This window comes from Olea europaea, chromosome 3 (genome assembly GCF_002742605.1).
Source record: "Olea europaea var. sylvestris chromosome 3, O_europaea_v1, whole genome shotgun sequence".
Taxonomy (NCBI): domain Eukaryota; kingdom Viridiplantae; phylum Streptophyta; class Magnoliopsida; order Lamiales; family Oleaceae; genus Olea; species Olea europaea.
Window position 1 is genome coordinate 15,396,455 of NC_036239.1, and position 22,514 is coordinate 15,418,968.

At 33.5% G+C, this 22,514-nt stretch overlaps 2 protein-coding genes across 2 annotated transcripts; one reads left to right on the plus strand and one right to left on the minus strand.

Moving 5' to 3' along the window:
* The first annotated feature begins 1,862 nt into the window (after positions 1-1,862).
* On the plus strand, positions 1,863-13,419 carry LOC111387170 (T-complex protein 1 subunit alpha). The gene is made up of 17 exons (XM_023011713.1): positions 1,863-2,116; positions 2,204-2,268; positions 4,858-4,947; positions 5,031-5,117; positions 5,236-5,295; positions 5,437-5,487; positions 5,849-5,944; positions 6,529-6,594; positions 6,868-7,085; positions 7,472-7,568; positions 7,952-8,038; positions 10,963-11,097; positions 11,323-11,427; positions 11,905-12,033; positions 12,133-12,236; positions 12,815-12,905; positions 12,996-13,419. Exons 1-17 carry the CDS (start codon positions 2,044-2,046, stop codon positions 13,077-13,079), a joined length of 1,638 nt encoding a protein of 545 aa, XP_022867481.1. The 5' UTR covers positions 1,863-2,043; the 3' UTR covers positions 13,080-13,419.
* A 5,004-nt stretch (positions 13,420-18,423) lies between these two features.
* LOC111378933 (B3 domain-containing protein Os01g0723500-like) lies at positions 18,424-21,414 on the minus strand. The gene is made up of 4 exons (XM_023002229.1): positions 21,346-21,414; positions 20,838-21,141; positions 19,887-19,981; positions 18,424-18,693 (listed from the first exon to the last, which is right to left on the minus strand). Exons 1-4 carry the CDS (start codon positions 21,412-21,414, stop codon positions 18,424-18,426), a joined length of 738 nt encoding a protein of 245 aa, XP_022857997.1.
* Positions 21,415-22,514: the final 1,100 nt, after the last annotated feature.

A 22,514-nucleotide genomic window follows, 5' to 3' on the forward strand; every position in this document is an offset into this window, starting at 1 on the left:
AAATGTAAAGAGAGAAAGACCCCAAAATTACCATCCAATCATTTAAGGTGGAGGATTCACTTCTATATGTTGGAGGACGTAATCGATACCAAAGAAAAGGTTAATGTGATGTGGCATAAATAGGAATGTCAATTCGACTACTTGAATTGAGTAGTATGAGCCGGCTCAACTCATGGCTTGTTAGAATCGAACCAAGACTCAAGGCCAAGTCTCATTATTGAATATTGTCCCGAGCTGATTCGTGTGGCTCGTTGGCCAGTTGTAGTCACGCGAACATGGGCCAAAATGGCCCGCGGCTTGAAAATAAAATAAAGGCGGCCATAGCTGCCTTTGAAATTGTCTATAAGAGATTTTGAAATTTTCCACACGCACTAAAAATGTTCTCTGTTTTGGAAGTTCATTTAGTATTTCGACTGTAAAAGGAAATATTAAAGTATCATTTGTTGGCCAATTACCTTTTGAAGTATGATTTGGCATCTCAAAGAGGAGATACGAATTAATATGGGGCTAATATAATTATATATTATTCAAATGCCATTTTTCTTTTTTCCCTATGGGGCTTACTTCTTTACCAAATGAGGTGAGGGTTACCAACCTGGAGAGTTGAGAGCAGCTATGATTGCCTTAAAAAAAAGTTATAATTTCAGAAAAAACGAGTCAGCTTGGACAGGTTTGAGCCGAACCCCATTTTTTGTCGAGCCTCGACTTGAACCAAAAGAAGCTTGATCCGCAAATTTTGACTTGCAAATCGACTCGGCTCGACTCAACTCGTTTACATCCCTAGGAATAAGCCTATGGTATTCGTAAATTAAGGATTTGTTCTTAGATGAAGATGAAGTTGAGTTGCCTATGGAGGATTGTTTTCTGCTGCTGATGTTGGTGGTGAGTGGGGAAGATGGGTGGATGGTAGAGAAAATGATTTTTTTTAAAAATTTTAATTATTTATTTGGACTCGTTTGTACTTTTTCGAAAATTTTTCGAACTATAGATGAAATTAATTTTTTTTAAAATTTTTGCTTTATTTAAATAAGAGGATATATTCGTCATTTCATAAGATTTTATTAAGAAAATAGAAGAAAGTGGAGTCTTTAGCATCTCAAAGGTCATATAAGAGATTTTTTCTTGCCCCCCGAGGCACAGCTCAACTGGTGGATCAATCAACATTTGTCTTGCTTCCAGCGGTAGAGTGGAAGTTCCAATCTTAGTGGGAACCTGGGGCCAGATTTATTTGGTATGGAACAATTACTTTGGAGATGGATCTCTTGTGCGCAGAAGTTTACAGGCGGTGGGGGGGATCTCTAGTTGAGGCATAACCCGTGATCTAGTTGAAGCATAACCCGTGATTTACCCCCTCCAAGGTTCTAGGGGCAAGGGTCTTGGGGGTCCAGGATTTAATCTAGTGTAAGTTGAGATACCTGGATATTAAAAAAAAAAAAAGATTTTTTCTCAATCTGAAAGGATAGGGGGTATTCCGTAATATATCAAAAAACCATTTTTAGAGCATGTTTGAGCCCCATTTCTTGTCAAAAATGTATTTTGGAATAACATTTTGATGGAGAATGTGTGATTAAAAAATAAGAAATTTTTTTGATTTGTGTATAATATTATTTTATTAAAAATATATTATTGAAAATAAGAGAGAAAAATCTATTTAGAAAATAATAGAAACCAAACAAGGGCTCATCGTGCATTTGTCGCTCACGGGCTAGCAAATGTGTCCAGGACAATTGGTCTCATTTTGATGGCCCATTGGACTCCATTTTGTAAAGTAACAGATGATGCTCCATCAAAAACTTTTCAATAAGTAGCGGCCCAGCGCTAACATATACCAAGCCACTGTGATACGACGTCGTTGGCTCACTATAAACCTCTTTCCTTCAAACCCTCACAAAATACGCACGTTGAGGCTTCTCCATCCTTCAAGCGCGGAACTTTCTGGAGATACCTATTTGTCTCTCATTTTCTGAATCTCACCCTCAATCTCTTGTAGATTCTGTATTTGTACTTCCAATTTCCTGAATTTACTTCTAATTTCAGTAGAAAATGGCATTTACATCACGGACTCCTGATATTTCTGGCGAACGACAATCTGGCCAGGACGTTCGCACTCAAAATGGTACTTCATCATTCTTGATATGTATTTATGCCTGTCATTTAGTTTTTTTTTGTTAATATATTTATTTTTGCTTTTGGAAATGTGCAGTCATGGCTTGCCAAGCAGTTGCAAACATTGTGAAATCTTCGCTTGGGCCTGTTGGCCTTGACAAGGTATATAAAACGCACGAATATATAGATTTAGATTTATATTTACGTGAAGTTGATTATTATTATTATTATTATTATTATTTTTTCTTTTTATATATATATATATATATATATATATATATAAGACTGTCGTGAAATGAAGATGACGGAAGTTTTGATCCATAGTGTTTAAGAGGGATATGTTGTTTACAGTTGCCTTTGTTTTTATGCTACTGATCTTAGACTATACTAGGAGAAAAAGACACTCAGCCAATTCATTTGGGTTATATGCAATTCCTCTAAATTTTTGCCTTCATATTTTTCTGAAGTTGTTGGGTTGTGAGTTGAAGTAAGTCAGTAATTAACCAAGTGGTTGACTGATTGTAATATTAACTAAAACCCTTCTAGTACTAGGAAATGCTTTTTATCAACTTGTGCTTTAGAAGCTTGTAGTGTGTTCATTTTAAAATCCTGGCTGTTGAACACTGTGCTATTCTGGGTTCAGAAAGATGTTGATGGAAAATGTTGTAGAGTTCATAGAACAATGGTTACAAATATCCATTAGCCTTTACGTAGCCTATGTATTGAGCTACAACTTCTGAGTTTATGGTTTTGTCCGCCATAGTCACCTGTCCCTCTGATTTGGATCTCTAGTAGTATAGCAGGAAATGGCACAATCATGAGTTGGAGTTTTATTAGTCTCCTTGGTAACATAGTATAGGTAGATTCGAAGGATAGAGAAATAAGTCCACACCCTTCATCCCCACCATCTCTCTTTTAGTGCTTGTTTGGTACAGATTTTAAGCCAATTAAAATCAATTTTTTGACCGTTATTTCATTATTCCAGTCGTCATTTTTGAATTCTTATTCCAGTCGTCATTTTTTGAATTCTTCTATGACAGGAAGAACCCACTTTATCTCTAACGGTCAAAAAATCAATTATTAAAATCCCTACCAAACAAACACTTAGTTTAGAGATTCCAAGTTCTGTCCTCTCTATGGTCTTCTTAAGGGGACTAAATAAAATTATAAAAGGATAAAAGTAAAATAACTGTAAGTTCACATATGGAGTAAACTATAATTAGCTCTAGAGGTAAGTATATGAATTACTATCGTATACATGCTTTTTGAATTGGATGCTAATCCACAATATATGGGTCTTAGTCATACATGTGGATTTCTTGTGCCCCTGTGACTGCAATCTCTCTCATTTTCATGACCTGAACCTGTGATTTCTTGTACTAAGCCAATCTAGGACTAAACTTATTTCAAAAACCTTCAGTTTTTTAGAATGGTGCATTGTTATGACTTCCTGAACATTACCATAAACTCATTATGTTTAACCAAATATACTTTTTCAGAATATACAACCGGAGCAAAATACTGTATCTTTACTTTATTTACTATTATAATGATATTCTGAAAAGTACCATCCATGGTGGAAAGATTCAAAATATGGCTACCACATTTCATTAATTACTAGCTCTCCTTAGGTTGGTGAAATGCTTTACTTGATTATACTTGGACGAGATTAGCATCATGAAAAGTGACACCGTACAATCCTAGTTTCGCATCCAGTGTGCAGTAACGACAAATTCGATGGTCCTGATGTCCTGGGAATGGTAATTGGAGAATACAAACTTAATAGTTGAAATTGAGAACTGGGGACTGAGGAAGCCGAGATTGTTTGAAATTTTTCTTTTTGGATTTTATTTATTTTTGCCTGTCTCCTAAATAAAATCTTTCTGGTGTTCTCTTTAAGTGGCCACTCTGTAATGCACGGTGCAAAGCACATTGGTCATGGAACTAATGGAGCGTCCTAGTAAAAGAAATTATCATTCATGATTCTTATTTACTATGATATTTGGAATAAATAACTCTACATTAAAATAAGATTCCAAATCTCCAACAATTTAAGATTTCATGTTATCCCTCGACTTCCAGTTTCTGTGAACCTGCATTAATACCCATTTTGTATTTTATATTTGCTTGTCCTAAAAATGAGAAGAAACTCTGCAGGAAAATTATTAAGGGATATATCTTACCTTTGTGAACCATCTTTTGCATTACATAAAATCCGAAAGTTGAACTTTGTGCGATGTAAAATTTTTAATCTGCCCCTCATCTATAAGGCCTAGGGGTAATTGCTGCAGGTTAGGCGTCGTGCTCTGATTTATGTAACAAGATGATTCCTTCTGCACCAATTTTCTTTATATTTTTTGTTCTATTATATGACCGTCTTTCTATGTGCTGTAAACCTGTAACATAAAGGTTTATTATTGTATAGTTAGCTCTTTAACCCTATTTTTCTACTTTTCTGGTTTCCTATACTGCTCAGATGATGTTTGTTGATGATAACTTTTGATTTTAATATCTTCTCTGCATAGGAAATGCAGATTTTCTCCTTGTAGTAAGGGCTATTTTTGTTTCATTTTTTGCATATTTTAATGCATGATTGCTAGCAAGCAATTGTTTTATAGGTCAACTTGTTAGACGAAGATTTTGGGTCCAATGGTGTGTTCACTTTTATATATTTAACCTTTTTACTTTGAACTTTGAACTTAATTGACATGGAATTATATTTGTTGATTATCTGGTCTTGGTACTTCCCAGATGCTTGTTGATGATATTGGTGATGTGACAATAACTAATGATGGTGCTACGATACTGAAGATGCTGGAAGTTGAACATCCAGCTGCCAAGGTCTATGGATGCAACATTTCTTGCTCATTTGTCAATATTAAACATTTGAAACATATGAGAATTAACTTCTTCTGATGTAACAGGTTCTTGTTGAGCTGGCAGAACTTCAAGACCGGGAAGTTGGAGATGGGACAACATCTGTGGTGATCATAGCTGCAGAATTGCTTAAGGTAATATTTTATTTCCTGTTTGCTTTACGTATAAAACATTTATTTTCTCATTTCATGTGCTTGGTGTTCAATCTTCACCCAAATTATCCCTTGTTGCTAATTTGAAATTATTATGCAGAGAGCTAATGATTTGGTCAGAAATAAAATCCACCCAACATCAATAATCAGTGGATACAGAGTGCGTAAAGAACTCTAAGATACTTTTCTTCTTCTTCAATAGGATTTTATCTGTAGTAATTGAAATTTCATCTTTTACTTCGTTGTTCTGGTGCTCATCTATGCTATGGCTTTTTACTCATCAAAATTAATTTGGTGGCAGCTTGCCATGAGGGAAGCATGCAAATATGTTGATGAAAAATTGGCTGTGAAGGTAATAATCCCTAATCCCTCTGTGAATGGATTCCTTTGGAGTTGTTATCAGTTTTTATCTATTTTAAATAGTTATTATAGTTCTGTGAGAGTTTGAATCAACACAACGAAAACTACAGAGATCTTTGAAGTCTGCTACTATCTAATGTAATGCAAACGCAGTGTCATAACATAGATAGCTCACATAATTTACCGCTATCTTTCCCATTCTTTTAAGAAAAAATGTTCCAGAATGGTGGTTATTATAATTCAAGGATAATGTTTATGAATACTGATAAAGGATGCTGGGCTTCTGCTTTGCATGTGTTGATGTGATGAATCAAAATGGATTGATCTTAACAGTTTTTTCCTTCTCTTTTTAGGTTGAAAAACTTGGTAAAGATTCTCTTGTAAATAGTGCCAAGACCAGCATGTCCTCGAAGTTGATAGGTGGTGACAGCGACTTCTTTGCGAATCTGGTACTGCCCATTCTTTCTTGTTTTCTTTTGCAAGCAACAGATGAAGTTACAAGTTACTCTGTGGAGTTTGTGCTCCACTGAGTAGCAAACTGTTGGTGCAATGTTTCTGAAATTGCATTTATTAAACTTGTACTTTAACAACTGCGAGTTTTTCTCCTGTTTCCCAGTCATGTGCGATACATCTGTCAAGTTTTGTATTTTATCAACACCTCTTCAGCTGTTATCATGCTGTTTTGTTGGAACATAAAACTTTTAGATTGTCTGATTATATAGCTTTTATAGTCTCTGTCTGCAGCCAATAACCTGTTGAAGTAATGCCTGTTTCTATAAGGTCAATTTTTCAATCTGAAGATATATTTTTAATTTTGAATTTCACCCTAGATTTGCTGCTTTAAATTGTGTTGCTTGAGTAGACTTACAAGTATATGGTTCTCCATTTTCCTTCTACCTTATTGTACTTTGAATCTTCTGTCATGTGTGAGTTTCTCTATTCTGTTGCTTGATTTTGTGCAATAAGGACTGCCTTCTCTCCTAATGACTGTATCTTTCTCAAGGATCACCATGCAACCTGTTTTTGCTTTTAGGTTGTTGAAGCTGTACAAGCAGTGAAGATGACAAATGCGAGGGGAGAAGTTAAATATCCAATCAAGGTTGGTGGCTCATGGTTTAGTATTAAATTTGTTAGCTTGTTTTGTAGAGATGGTTTTTCTGTTATCATGTTACTAAATCCAGTGAGCTTTATGTTGGATTTTATTTGAATACTTCTATTCTATGGTGCCAATCAATGGGTAAGAGGACGTCACATGTTTTGTGGATTTAGAATTGATAATTTCCCCTGAAGAATAAATGAATTTTTTCTTGTCAAGATCCTCTTAACCTTTAATTTGCAATATCCGATTTGTAATAATTTCATCTCCTTTCAGGGAATTAATATTCTTAAAGCCCATGGAAAAAGTGCTAGAGATAGCTATCTGTTAAAAGGATATGCTCTCAACACTGGCCGTGCTGCCCAGGGAATGCCGATGAGAGTTGCCCCTGCAAGGATTGCTTGTCTTGACTTCAATCTTCAGAGGACTAAAATGCAGATGGGCGTCCAGGTTTTGGTCACTGATCCCAGGGAATTGGAAAAGATTCGTCAGAGGTGATTAATTTTATGATCCTTTGAATGGTTATTGTAGCATAAATTAAAGTACTTTTGACAATTTACGCGCTCTGTTAAACTTTTGTGCATAGGATTGTAGGTATTTCTGTATAGCGTTTTCTGTTTATCTACTAGGTCGGCATGCATAGATGGAGTAAAAGATGTAATTTTATGCCTCTGTATTATATCAAAACTAATAATTTCTTCATAGTACATGCTCTTGAAATGCTGTTGTGTCTTTTTCCCTCTGGCAGTGCTTATGCTTGCTAAGAGACAGCTTTGTAGGCAGCACTGCTGTTCCTCAATTTAAATCTTTATAATATAGTGCTCTTTGAACTTCTGCTACTTAGTAGGTTACTGGACTTAACAGGAGTGTTTTCTTGCAGAGAAGCTGATATGACAAAGGAGCGTATTGAGAAGCTTCTAAAGGCTGGAGCAAATGTTGTTTTAACCACTAAAGGAATCGATGACATGGCACTTAAGGCAAGTCTTTCCCTTGATTTGATTCCTTTTAATATTCTTTATATCATTTGATTGTTTGTGTCAAGTGATTATGGAAATATGTGTCTCATAAACATCTAAGCTCTATTTTTATTCGCTGAAGATTGGACATCCATTAATTTGTATTTGACCCGTCATATAGACCATGCGATTTAGAATACTTGTACCAGCAGATTAGCAGCATCTTTGGAAGCTATGCAGCTGTTAGGAATATCTTCTGTGTAGGAAAATCCTCTTGTTATCAGACTGTCTTTGAGACATCAACCTTGTTTTTTTACTCTTTAATTTGTCTTTACATTTTTCTCAGATTTTCTTGTATTATTTCTGTTGAAAATTTGCTAAATTCTGACTTCATGTTGTTCCAGTACTTTGTGGAAGCTGGTGCCATTGCTGTGAGACGTGTTCGCAAGGAGGACCTGCGCCATGTTGCCAAGGCTACTGGTGCAACTGCGGTATATTTCTTGACTTTTTATCAGATACCATATATATTCCTGTCTTCAATAGTTTTCCTTTCAATCTTTGTTTTTAATATTAAGAGAAAGATTCAGCTCTGACATGACTAGGATCAGTTATAGACTCAAAAGTCTTGTAAATTTGCTAGAGTTCAGAATGTCAGTAAAGGGGCCAAGAAGATAAAAAAGAAAAAACTGTCATAAACCAGCATGTAGGGAAATGGAAATCTGACGTTTTCTACTGTAGTGAGTGATGAGTTTTTGGTAGTTTTTGGGTGATTTTTCCTGTCTCAGCGGTTGTTTAAAAGTTCACTTGGATTTAAATCGCAAAAAATAGAAAGACTAATGCAGGAGCATATAATTTGTTAACAAACAAGAAAAGAAAGGGGTACAAAAAAGAGGAGAATTGAGGGCAATAGAAGATATCAATTTATTCATATAATCAAGGGTTGACTATTACACTAAACAAGCCCTCTATTTATAGAGTAAAGAAACTGAAAGAACATCAAACCAAACGAACTTCTACACAACTAAAACAATATTGAAATATCATAACTAATCTTATCTAAATTTGAACTAAACATTATTTTAGAATTCTCTTTAAACTCTATCTCCATCTCCATCAAAGATAATTCTTTTTATATTTATGATGTACATGTGATGAGGATGAATATGTCCTACGGTTGTACAAAGAGCCTTTATTTTTATTTGTGATTTGTAATTATTATTTATTAATGGGTGTTTTTTTTGCTATATTTTAGGAGTTTAAAGACTTGGATATAATATTTTAGTAAGTTGCAATCTGATTATGGCGATTATAAAATAGGAGCCTGCAATGCCATGGCAGTTGCTTTTGTTTTGATTAATAAAATAATGTAATTGTGAGTTATTTTTTTTTCCCAATTTTCTTCCAAATTGATATTCGTGCATGAATTAACGAATTACGATGGTGTGTTATTGTCTTGCTCGCTTCTATCTGCATTAGTTTCAGAGTCGTGTTGCGATTCTCATAGACACCGCTGAGGAGACGACCCTACACTCACAATCATACCATGAATGGAGTTTGGAGGGAGGATGCAAGTTCAACAAAATATCATTTCGTTTAACCACTGTATCGACATAGATTTGACCCAACACAATATGTTGGGGGTTAGGTAGTGGCATGAAAGGGTGACCGTGGAAGATGACACGATGCGATAGAAGGCGTAGCAACTAACCAGCATGCGAGAGGGGGTAATGGAGAACTACCTGTTTCAAAAAGGCAGCATGTTTAGTGTTGCTACAAGGGGAAATGATTGGGTGAATCATGACTAGTAGTGGAGCGGTAACGTTCATAACATGGAATAACGGCTAGGGATTTGACACGAGAAGCAGGGGGTCCAAAACAGTAACCAATCCTTTCGAATTTGGTATGCCCTATCAATGGCCTGGACACGCTCTGCAAGGTTTAAAGCGGTATATGGTCCATTTTGATTCTAACGAGAACAGAATCGAACTCAAAATTTTCGGGTATTTAGTAAGTGGAACCGTCTGATCCAAATTTAATTATGAAACTGTTCAGGTTCATATCCATTCAGTTTACCTCGGTTCGGTTCAGTTCCCAAGTTTTGTGTTATAATTAAATTTTTTAATATTTACAAAGTTATATTAATTCAACAAATGATATGCTCAATCTTAGCTTTTACAAAATAACGTAATCCAATCTTATGTGTTTTTTGCGTCTTTCTTTAATGAGTTTTTCATAGATTTGATTGTTAAAATCACAGGAAGAGAAAGATAGTAAGCTCAAAATAATTAAGAGAGGCATTGTCAAACTTCAATTCGATTTCTCTAGAATGGTAGAAATGACATTACGGTAGAGTAATAGATTTGTATAAAAATTAGGTTAATTTGATTAAGTTAGCTTTGAACTGAAAATTAGAAATAGGAAAATCATATTTTTGGGTTTGAACTAAATTAACTAGTTAGCAAATTTATTTAAAAAATAAAATAATTTGACTTATTTAAAATAAATTAATTAAAAAAACTAGGGAGATTTGGTTCTTATTCGGTTCTTGACCTAAAACAAAATCCGTCGGCTCTCAATTCAGATATCCGTTTGGGTATTTAATTTAAGAAGAACCGCTCGGTTCGGGTCGGGAGATTTGTCCAGACCTAGCGGTGGGGAGGTGGTTTTGAAGTTGAAATATAGGAGTCCGACGGCATGTTGAGAGGAATTTTTTAATTAGGTCTACGCAGGAGAGAGTGATGAGGGTGAATATGTGCTACAGTTGAACGAAGAGGCATTATTTCTAGTAATTTAATTATATGTCCTTATTTGTTAATTTTAATTTAGGGACTTGGGTATGATATTATAATAATGATTATAATAGAGGAGCTGGCAGTGTCATGGAGGTGGCTTTTGTTTTAATTAATAAAATCTTATTATTATGAGATTGTCTCCAATTTCTCAATTCAAATCAGTATTCTTGTGCGAATCAACGAATTGTGATCGTGTTATTGCCTTGCTCGCTTCTGTCTGCATCACGTCTTGTTCTGTTCATATTATACTAATAAATAAGAATATCAATTTTTAGGTTGACCAGCTACCGCTGCCTCTGGTTATCTTGAAGTTTTTATGTGCTAGAAAGTCTTTTAAGGATTTTTATGTTGGCCTTTTGGTAAATTGATAGACAATTATATTACTTGTTTGTGCTTACAATTGATGTTCACTTAATGTTGTATTAATGAACGTTGTTGTAAATATGGATACAGACGAGAAAAATTTGAGCCAATGGAACTTCCAAACTCTGTTTTTGTTTTAATTGTATCCTAGTTAAGTCAAGAGTTGAAAGACTTGGAAAATAAGAAAACTGCAATTCATTCATAAATAGATTTTATTGGTATTTGATGGGCAACCATTTTATTCTTTTCCAATGCTGCAGGTTTCGACATTTGCAGATATGGAAGGAGAAGAAACATTTGATTCGTCTCTTCTTGGTTATGCTGATGAAGTAGTGGAAGAACGTATTGCCGATGATGATGTGATTATGATAAAAGGGACCAAAACTAGCAGTGCGGTATGGATTATATTTTCTGAAACCTTATTGTTTAGTTTTTAGTTCTAGAGTTTGCCACCCCTTGAACGGGTGCCATTGTGGGTCTATTCATATGTGTTTCAACTCGACCACGTTTCTTTTTATTCAAAGCATTGACAAATGGTCAAGATCAAGATTTATGATCCATTTTGACTTGGACATTTTTAGAGGATTATTTGATATGCCTGAATCATATGTTTTCTTCAGGCCTCATTGATACTCAGGGGTGCCAATGATTTCATGCTCGACGAGATGGACAGGGCTTTGCACGATGCTATATCCATTGTCAAAAGAACTCTGGAATCTAATACGGTAAACCCTGATGGTTGCTGTATTCTATTCTGAAGATTAACCTTGTTTTTGTTGCTCTCAGTTGTCAATTGTCACCATTCATTCCTTCTGTTTATCAAATCTTCTACACCCAGCAGTTCTTTTTTTGTTTTTTTAATCTTACTATGGGCTTGTACCTGTTTTTACATCATTTAAGGTAAATCAATATCTTCATAAATGAAAACCACACGAGTTTTCTTTGGAATTGGGAAAAACTAGTATAATTAAGCAATTACGTATAAATGCAGTCATGGATAAAAATGTTGCCATTGTTTTAAGTGATTCTTATATAGATAAGTACCTCCTGGTAGGTATAATCGACCTGCATGGGCTTCACGTATTTGGCTGGTTGATTTTTTCATCAAATGGGAAAGCTAATGTTTTATAGCCTGAATAGAAAAACAAAAAAGGTTCAGGACAACGTTTCACTTGATTTTTTGCAATATAATCGAAACATAGGTAGTTGCTGGTGGAGGAGCTGCTGAAGCTGCCTTATCTGTCTATCTGGAAAACCTAGCCACTACTCTTGGATCTAGGGAACAGCTGGCTATTGCAGAGTTTGCGGAATCTTTACTAATTATACCGAAGGTCATCCATGAAGCAAAAATATTTAACTCTCAGATCAATCTCTTATTCTCATAGCTCGTCTTTGGATTTCTTAACAAACTTTGGAATATTTCTCTGCAGGTTCTTGCTGTGAATGCTGCTAAAGATGCAACTGAGTTGGTTGCTAAGCTACGTGCTTACCACCACACTGCACAAACCAAAGCAGATAAGAAGCATTTATCAAGGTACTTGATCGATTTTTGTTTTTAAAGAATGTAAGGTTTGGCTCCAGCATATTGTAGTTTGATTCTGAAATTACCAAGTATTACATTTCTTCTAGCCTTTTCTACCCAGTATTGGTCCAATGGATTGCTAATATTCTTTAGCAGTGATTCAAATTCAGTTTCAATTTTGTTTCTTTGTGAATATATATTAACCATTCGTGAGGATATACCTGGTGATGAGTAGAATATTGGATGACGAAAAAGAAGTATATGTACTTAGTATCCCTGTTTAGAGCTTGATGATCGAGTTGTCTAGATCTTCTAGCAGACGCAACTGTCTATGGTAAATAGGAAAGAATGTCTAGACATACGATCTGCATTGGTCATAACATCGGATCCTTCAGTTCTTGGAACCTCCCCCTTCCTGTTAACGCTATTCTTTATTTCATTTGATGGGAAACTTTAATGAGGAACCTACATTATTGTCATAAATTAAGATTTTTTGTTCTTATACGGTTTTTCTTTCTTTATTTTTTTGTCAAACTGGTTTAACGTTTTTCAAGATGTTCTCTGACCATTCCTTCCCCTTACGGTTGCAGCATGGGTCTTGACCTGGTGAAGGGTACTGTACGAAACAATTTAGAAGCAGGAGTGATTGAGCCTGCAATGAGCAAAGTGAAGATAATACAGGTGCGTGTCTGTAATATGAAATTTGAGCTTTTTAGCACATTATAAACGTCTGATTAAATGTTTCATGTTTTTTTTTTTTTCATTGGTCAGTTTGCAACTGAAGCAGCAATAACTATTCTTCGTATCGATGACATGATCAAGCTTGTTAAAGATGAAAGTCAGAACGAAGAGTAATTTTTCACACACAAGAAATGAACGATGAGCGTTGAAAAGGTACACTGGATGCTTCGGGGAGGGATTGGCTGCCTTTTTAAAGTAGTTTTGAATTCATTTTATATGCTTTGAAGTGTCCGTCGAGGATGGATGATAATATTTATTGCCTTCATATTACGTATCTCAGCTGGTTTAATGAATTTAATTCCCTGGTATGTGAAATTGTCATTATCGATTTTGTGATCTGAATTAAATTGTTTAGTTCCCAAAAACATGAAAGTCATTTTCAAATCATCATTGTAGTTTCATTTTTGTTTCAACGGTTTTTGATTTGTCAAGTGAATGAAATGATTTCGGTTCAGTTTTTTGTCGAAATTCTTTAGTTATAAAAAAAGGGCCCTTATCTAGCATGTAATCGTACCCAGCAGTAAAATTTCATCTTTAAGGCTCCATCTATTCAATGAAAATATACTTGTTTTTCCTTTTTATTTATCCCAAGTTATAGGTCTTTTTTTGAGTGTAGTGAGTTTTTAAGTTTTCTAATATGTTCATATTTAATATGCCTTGTTATCAATAAATCTGAATTATTTTGAGGGTATATTAGAAAAATGTAGGAAAATTATATTTTTTGACTATATTAATTATATTTTTAATCTGTGTGAAAATAAAAATAAATTTATCTTTGTGAAGATGTATATATTTAGCCAATACTAATAGTCAATTAAAATTTCAAGTGAAAGTTAACAGTTAATTTAATTAAGCATTTTGTTTAACTTTTCAATTATATATTTCATAATGTCTTTTTTTTTAATCAAAATTCACGAAAATTTTAATTTAATTTTTTACCAAACATGGGCTTAATGAGATAAGATAGTAATAAACAAGAGAGGAAAAATAAGAAACTTGATAAAGAGGAAAATATTAAATTGTGGTGTCTCGTTTGTCTCTTAAAGAGTTAGCTCTATATAATTCTAGACATGTATTTTAGAATTTATAGAGGTATATATATTTTTTAATTTGTTTGATAATCTTTTTAATAATTCATATTGATATTGAAGATGCTCTTAGACCATGTCTAGGAGGCATTTTTTCAAGCTATCAAGTCATTTTATGACCGTTGGCAACTCAGGAGTGGGTCCAATGTAGCTATTGCTTCTGATTGCATTTTGAATAAATTATCATCAATTTCAAATATGCCCTTTAAAATAGTCAAATATGATGATTGGACGAAATACATATAGTCAAATATGATGATCGGAAGAAATATGTATAAGTAATTCAAATTAATAAAAAGGGTAACATAGACTTTTATCATTTTAGTTGATAATTTCAAAATGATAGAAGTAAATACCTGATAGCAATAGGGTCCATTTTTGAGTTGTCAATGGTCATAAAATGACTTCAAATCTTGGTAAATCCCTCCAAGCAGGCGCTTAGATTTGACAATAATAATTAAAAATCACAAAGTTAAAATCGTGTGATTAGTCTTCTTTAGATTTTTCATTCCATTTTGGTTCTCTCTTGACAACTGGGTTAATAGAGACTATTTTTGTTTAAAAGTTCTGCTATAACGTGATATATCATCATGTGGCTTTGGTGGATAAGTGAGTAAAACCACAATGTAAATAGGAAAAAAAATAAAAAAAAATAATAATAATAATAATAATAATAAGAAAAAATGAAATTTAAAAATCTTGTTGGCCTTCACCATGTTCGTCCCAGTAGGCTAAGAATCGTCGTTTTTTGGAATTGAGTTTAAACGTTCAGGGGTTCATATCTTCCTTTGTCTTCCCTTTCATTCTCTTTTGATGTAGGACGAAAATGTGAATCATAATGAAAATGCCTTGTTCGTAACACACGAATGAATGTTTACTCTAATTTCACTCGAAAGGGTGTGATAACTATATGGAATCCACCAAATAAATATTGGAATCAACTAATTAACGGGAAAACATCTTATCAATCAAGAGAATAATGTCTAGTTGGAAAACATCTTATCTATCAAGAGAATAATGTCTAGTTTACAAACTCCTAAACAGATATTTAAGGACTCAAAACAAATCCTAATACTAATGAGATTTTAATTCTATAAATAAATTCAACTAAAAAAAAAATCCAATTAAAATAAAAAATCGTAAATGACAAAAATATCCTTAAACCATCTAAAGACATAAAAATGTTAAAACGGCCACCCAAAAGTTATGTATGTTTTCGTAGATCCTCCTGATCTTTTCTTTTTTTCAATTATTTATGATTTTTTGTTTCCCTTTTACTTCAAAACAAACTCGAGCTTCAGTTGTTATCTAGATACAAAAGCTTATCAGAGGAAAACTCACTGTTTGAATTTATAATTGTCATAAAATGTTTCCTTTCCACTATAGAAGTTTCATGTGCTTTCTATTTTGGCGCAACCGTAATATTTTTATCCTTCCACTTAAACTTTTAGGCATTTTCTCTACTCTTATGTATGGCATCCACATCAATTTGACACAATCAATCTAATAGAATATGACACCTATCCAACTGGACAAGATCACAAATAACCTTTGATTGTGACAAGTCCCAAATGACAAAGGTATCTTACAAATTTGAGTCAGCCAACTTAATCCATCCAATTCAATAAAGATCTGGACTTGGTTCGTTTGGCAGCTTCAGATGATGCATCAACTTCTTCGTGATCAGATTCTCACAACTACAATTGTTTATGATCAGACTGCCAACAGCACCATTGGAGTGAAAGATGATTTCAAGCTAAGTTAAATCCTCCTACTCAGGTGAGTATAAGATTTCTCGGCAATACATACAAAATCTCCTCGTTCTTCTCTACAAACTTTATCAACATATTCTTCCTCTTCCTCTTCCTTATCTTTGACATTTGGCTCACTTTTTTCTACTGCAAGTCTCCTGTTATTTCTCTATGAACTACAGGCTTCGGGATTCGTTCATGGTTGATTTCCTTATTGCCAAGTCGATGATTTGCCCATTCTTTCCAACAACGTGTAACAAGAATTGATGAATCTCTTTGATCTGATTAGTAAGATCGTCAAGCCATTGATTTTGAGCGCTCAAGAATACCGTAGTAATTGGTATGCCAACTATGGATATAGATCAAAGATATAGAGACGAGGAAAATCTACTCTAATACCACCTGATGCAGGACAAAAATGTGAATAATAATTAAATTGTTTTGTTCGTGACATATGAATGGGAGTTTGCTTGAATTTCGTTCGAATGGACATGATAACTATATGGAATCCACCAAATAAATATAGGAATCAACCAATTAATGGGAAAACTAAAATATGTTATTAATTAAGAAAAAAATATCTAATTTACAAACTCCTAAACATGTATTTAAGAACTCAAAAAAATATAATCCAAACGAGATTCTAATTCTATAGATATATTCAACTAAATTAAGAAACTGAAAAAACAAATAAAATGAAAACTAAAAAATTGCAAAAGACAAAAATATCCTTAAACTATCTAAAAACATAAAAATGTCAAAATCGGCCCCTAAACAATGAAATTTAACCATGAAAGTTTGACTACATAATCCGAAAAAATTACGCAGATCCGAAAAATGTTTCTAGATTGTACTCATGGACGAAAATTCAACATTCGAGCTGAAAAGTTATACATGTTTCCATAGATCCTCCTGATTTTCTATCTTTTCCAATTATTTATTATTTTCTCTTCTATGTGTCCCGCATTACCTACACTCAGTCACTCACTCCTTAAAAAGAAAATAATAACCCTAAAAATTCACTCAGTTAAAAGCATATAACATTTCCATGATAAGCATTAAAACCTGAATCGCGAACAATGTTTCATTCTTCCTGACAAAAGCAGTATCAATAACTTTGTTACAAAACCAAACAGAGTTAATTTTGAGCTGGTGTAATATGCACATCCAATGAAGCACCATGACAACACCACCATGATATTTTATTTCCATTTGATTTTTAGATAAATATGCTGAAATTAATGAAATTCAGAAATAACTGCACAATACGGAAGATGAAAAATATTTTTGTATAAGAAAAAAGCATCAGCTTAAGATCACGTTCGTCTAAGCAATTTTTTGTTATTTTATTTTATTTTTATAAGAAGGAAAAAAGTTAGCGTGGGAGTACAGGTGCAGTAATCTACCTTAACAAGATTAAGAGCAAGGACTGAAGAGAATTAAGAATATTGAAAAGACAAGTAACAAAAAATTTTACTTTATTGTTTTCAAATATGTTTGCATGGATTACTTCGAACTTATCTGATAAGTTGAAAAAAAAGAGAGAGAGAGAGAGAGAGAGAGAGAGAGAAAAAACCTGTTTTGACAGCTTATTTTGCTTCTGTCCAACTTTGATCATGTAAATTTATTTATTTTTTATCCTTTTTTTTTATCACACGTAGGAGTAAGTTATTTAAGCTTAGCCAAACATCCATATAATCTAAGCACAAGAATGGAATTTTGTTATACAGAAACTATGAAAAGATTTCAGTACATAGCCATTCCTTACGGATGAAATTGTGGTGTTTCATTTTTAAGACGAAATATGGATTTTCCCTCTTTACTATATTATTCTTTCTCAAAAGCAGTACTATTAGATTTCTACGAAAAGCTTTAGGCAGGTCCTGCTTATAGATCAGAAGGAAAAGGGTAAGATAGTTATAAATTTCACAATGGCAAAGGAGATCATGTAGATTGAGAAGTGGAAATGATTATTCTCTGCAAAAATTACCCAGAAGTATTTCGTAAAACCATATACGACCTTTTTTCGGTAAGAGTTATTCTTGGGTGACAACCCTTGGACTTCTAGGGATTGTCACAGTGGCTTTTGCCTTTTGGAAATATTCTAAAGAAAGCAAATCAAAGGTACCATTCGTTTTGTTTATACGAACAAGTAACAACTTGACCAATTTACTCGAACGCCAATGTAATTCATTGAAATAAGTTAACAATTTCAAATTTTTTTTTTTTAATAAAATCATAATGTCCAAACAAATAAAATAGGTAGACATGATCTCCTTTATGTTTGAGTTTGAGGAAGAAAAGTTGAAGGTAAAATGTAATATCTAAAAGTAAAATCTCTCTCAATGTGAAATGTTTAGACTTTGCGATATAATATCTAAGTAGATGAATCTTTTAACATCAGATTTTATCGACATCTATTTATGAAATTAGTGCACATTTGAGACTTTTGATGAAAAATTAAACCTTACATAGTACACAACATGATAAAAGATTTTCGACACTGAAATTAACATCAAATGCTCCCAAAAAAAAAAAAAAAAAAAATAGAAAAAAAAAAGCCAATAATGTCCAAATCTTCCTTACCAAAGGATTACAAAACGTGACAGAATTTGGCATTCAATTTGAAGCTGGGAAAATATGCACATTCATTGAAGCAACAGTGGACCCTTCTGGGTTGTGATTGAGTTCAAAAGTGCAAACATCTCCAATTCTGAGCTTGTTGGATTCATAAAACTGTCTCCAGCCACGAGACATCATAGCACGATTATTACCAGCACTTTCGTAAAATTTTAGTTCCACTAACCATTTCTTGCCAGAAGGATCACTTAGATTTACGCTACTCTTCTTATTCAGGCAGTTTGATCTCCAAAATTCTGCTGGGATATGCTGAAATTCATGAATTTAAGGAATAATTGCACAATTCGGAATATCAACATGCTCGTACGTAAAGAAATAAAAAATAAAAATGAAGCACCGCGTTACAAGCATGTTCGACTAATTTTTTTGTTACTTTAGTAAACTTGGTATTGCCAACAAGTGCACTAATCTATATAAACTAGAGTAAGAGCAAGAATTGAAAGGAAAAGAATATTGCGAACCTACATTTCAGCCCCATTTTTTCAAAATTTTATTTTCAATCACGTTCTTTCACCAAAATAGGGCTCAAATATGTTGAAGAAAATGTAGGGAAATCTGAATACTTAATTAATTTCAAGGCACGAAAAAACGTTATCTTTTAAGAGATGTTTCTCCTCTATCCAACAAAGTCACAATTGGGGTATGATAGAAAATCTCTCTCAGAATACAATGGAGACGTTTGATTCAAATTGTGACTATTTGATCAAATCAAGAAGATATTCAAAAATAACTGATTGATGCCAATAGAAAGAAAGAAGAATAAGTTTTTTAATGTGTTTTGCAAACGAGAATTCGCCCAGAATTTATAAAAATTGAGGCAACCGTTTGAATAGGTATCCCTTGAAATCTTTGCATACATCTACTGGAGATGACTGTTAAAAAACAAACAAATGCACCTATTCAAAAACTTCTGAAAATAAAATTCTCTTTCGGGGGCGTTGCCCCCGAGCCCCATGGGGGGTGCTGCCCCCTCGACCTGATCGGGCAGGTCGATCTCCGTTACGCAGCGACAAACACTAGTCAGGCGCGGCAAATCATTTGCAAAACAAAAATAAATACATGCAAAATGATGAAAAATATGTAACAAAATATGAGCTTAAAGAAAATTATACAATATCCAAAATCGAGTATACAAAGATTTGTACGTAAATTTTCTTTGTAAACATATCTGTATAAGCTACTCTATCCTTATGAATTAGTGAATTACCGAGTAAAATAAAAAGAGCAAACTATTTTGACATAAATGTAAACATTAATTTCAAAGTAAGTTATTTTACTTATTTCCAACTTTGATGAAGCAAAAATTGTTTATTTTTTATAACTTATTTGTTCACTTAACCAAACATCCATATAATGTAAGCACAAGCAAAAAAAAAAAAATTGTTATATATGAACTATGGAAGAAGATGAAGATATATATGTATATAGTGGGCATAACTCACCACCCAGTTGCTTTTGGATGTAGGTGAATTGTGGCGTTGTATTGTTATGGTAAAATATGGATTATCGCTGTCATGGCATGAACCACCTGCATTTGCTGCAATTTTTCGCACAAAATAAGGAATTAGCGATGTTAGTGAATCGAGTAAATTTAATCATTCCTCGTTGGACTTTAATATTGTTACTATTTACTCACAAATCGTTCCATATAATTACCCATTCACCACTCATCTAACTATAATCTCTCCAAATAATGAAAAATTAAACATTTATAACAGAAATCAAACACGACAAACTTTTTAGTTAAGGGTTTGTTTGGTACTGATTATAAGAATTGATTTTTTGACCATTAAAGAGAAAAGTGAGTCTCACTTGTGATGAAGAAGTAAAAAATGACGATTGAAATAATAAAATAACGGTCAAAAATTTGATTTTTTTGGGTGAAAAATTGCTACCAAACCTGAGCTAAATCTTGACAACTTGGAATTAAGGATTAAACCCATGGCATTTCTTCTCTAGAAGAGAATATTAAGAAAAATTCCTATTAATTTCTTCAAAATTCCTTGTTCCATTGCTCAATTTTAGCTCGCCTCTCTTCACTACCTTCCCAAAAAGGATTGTGATCCCTCCTTCCACCTGGGCTCCTGCTTCAGCCTCTTACGACTATAAATTGTACTTTTGCGCGTCATGCTTATATCTCCTACTATGACTGTGATGGCCATGAGAGCTCTCTTCATAGTTATGGTGCCCGTAAGGGCTTCTGCTTATGCTAGCCTTTTCTTGCCAGTACTTCTATTGATTTTGAATTGGGTTTTGAACCCATATCTTCCTAATTGGAGGTTTGGAATTAAAGGATTTGAATTGGGGTTCTGATATTTCCAAACTCAAGACTTCGAAAAAAAAAAAGAGAAAAAAAAAAAAATCCGATACCCAAAACGGAAGACAAAACTTACTCTTGATGGCTTCCAAATTATTAGATCCTTCATTTGTTTTGGCTAAACTCTCGTCGAATTCTTTCTCACAGGCAGTAAAATCAAAAACAAAAGCGTTGAAATACATTTCTCCAATGTGTTTAAACACGACAACATCTCCAACAGAGAGCTCATGTTGACGAACAAAGTCACCCCATCCCTTTTCGAAACACGCCATACTGTTACCATCTTTGCTGACCTTGACCTTCCAGCTTCCCTTGCCACTCCTTATAATTGCTGATTTCTTTACATTTACTAGACCTTCACAAAAAGATTTTGGTAGGGCCTGCCCATAGATCAAAATTATCAAATGGAAAAAGATGGTAAAATGTTATATCAATGGCAAAGGAGAATCAGCATCCACATAAACCCAAAAGATTATTTTCTTAGAATTATTCTACAGAATATCTATTCTTTTCATCAGTTAGATTGAAAAGAAGCACAGAAGAAATTGACGTTAAAGAATGCAAATCCAAGAAGAAAAACATACCAATTTAGTGTGAAAATCACGTGTCATAACTTTGAAAAAACGTTTTGCTGCTTGAAGGTTTTCTTCCATTTGTTAGAACCCTAATATTCAGACTTTTTTCACCATTAATCTTGAATGAAAAAAAATTCATTTTTGCTTACTCGTGGCAGAGAATCAAAGATTGATAAGTAAGGTAAAGGCACTAGGTAATGAAGTTGTGAATTGACAATTGAATGATATGTGATCGAGGAAATTTGTATCAGTAGGAAATTAAAATAGTAATTTGACGTCATTTTAATTATATATTTTTTAATAAAATAATATTATATGAAAATTTTAAAAATTTTATTACTTTTTAATCACACATTTTCTATCAATATACTATTTAAAAATACATTTTTATAAAAATAATATAATTCAAATAATGGGTTATTTTATAGTTTCTTGTAGGATTGTTTTTTCACTTATTTATGTAATAAAATATCTTACATGTCACTATTAAAATAACAGAGCCAGTTTTTGTGCCTATTGTTTCTATGGACTTGTGCCCTGCTACTGTGTCTCACTACCAAAATGAGGGAAAAGCTATTTGCACATGTTCAATTGCACAGTAGACCCTACATGTGATTCCATATATAAGGTCCATCTCCATGTGCATGTACCTGTACATATTTGTGCAAAGTAACGTGCAGGTAGCACAATCCCTAAAATAAAAGAGGCTGTTTTTCTGGCCACTGTTTTTATGGACTCGTACCATGCTACCGTGTCCCTGAAATTTTTTTATTGTGAAAAACATTTGTGGACAGTATTTTGTAATAAATAATTGTGCACTGTAATGGTTTCATTGAATGTTTGCGTGTGAATTGGAGAAAAAAACTGTTGTGACAGTAAGCATTTTTACTTCTTCACGCCTTTCTTTCTTTTTCCTCATTCTGACAATCTCTTTTGTGACAGCATTTTTACTTCTTCACGCTATTTCTTTCTTTCCTTTTCATCTTAATACGTCTTCATTTTCCCACACAATGATCCATGTGTCTCTAACTTTCTCTTCATGAAACTTTACTATTTTTGTGAAATGTATAGTTCTTAAAATTTTGGGAATTTTTGTGTCTTCTGTTTTGTTTGAGTTTTGAATGATTTTGAGGTTCGGGTTGTTGGTTGGACTTAGGCGGCATAGGCATCTTCTTCAT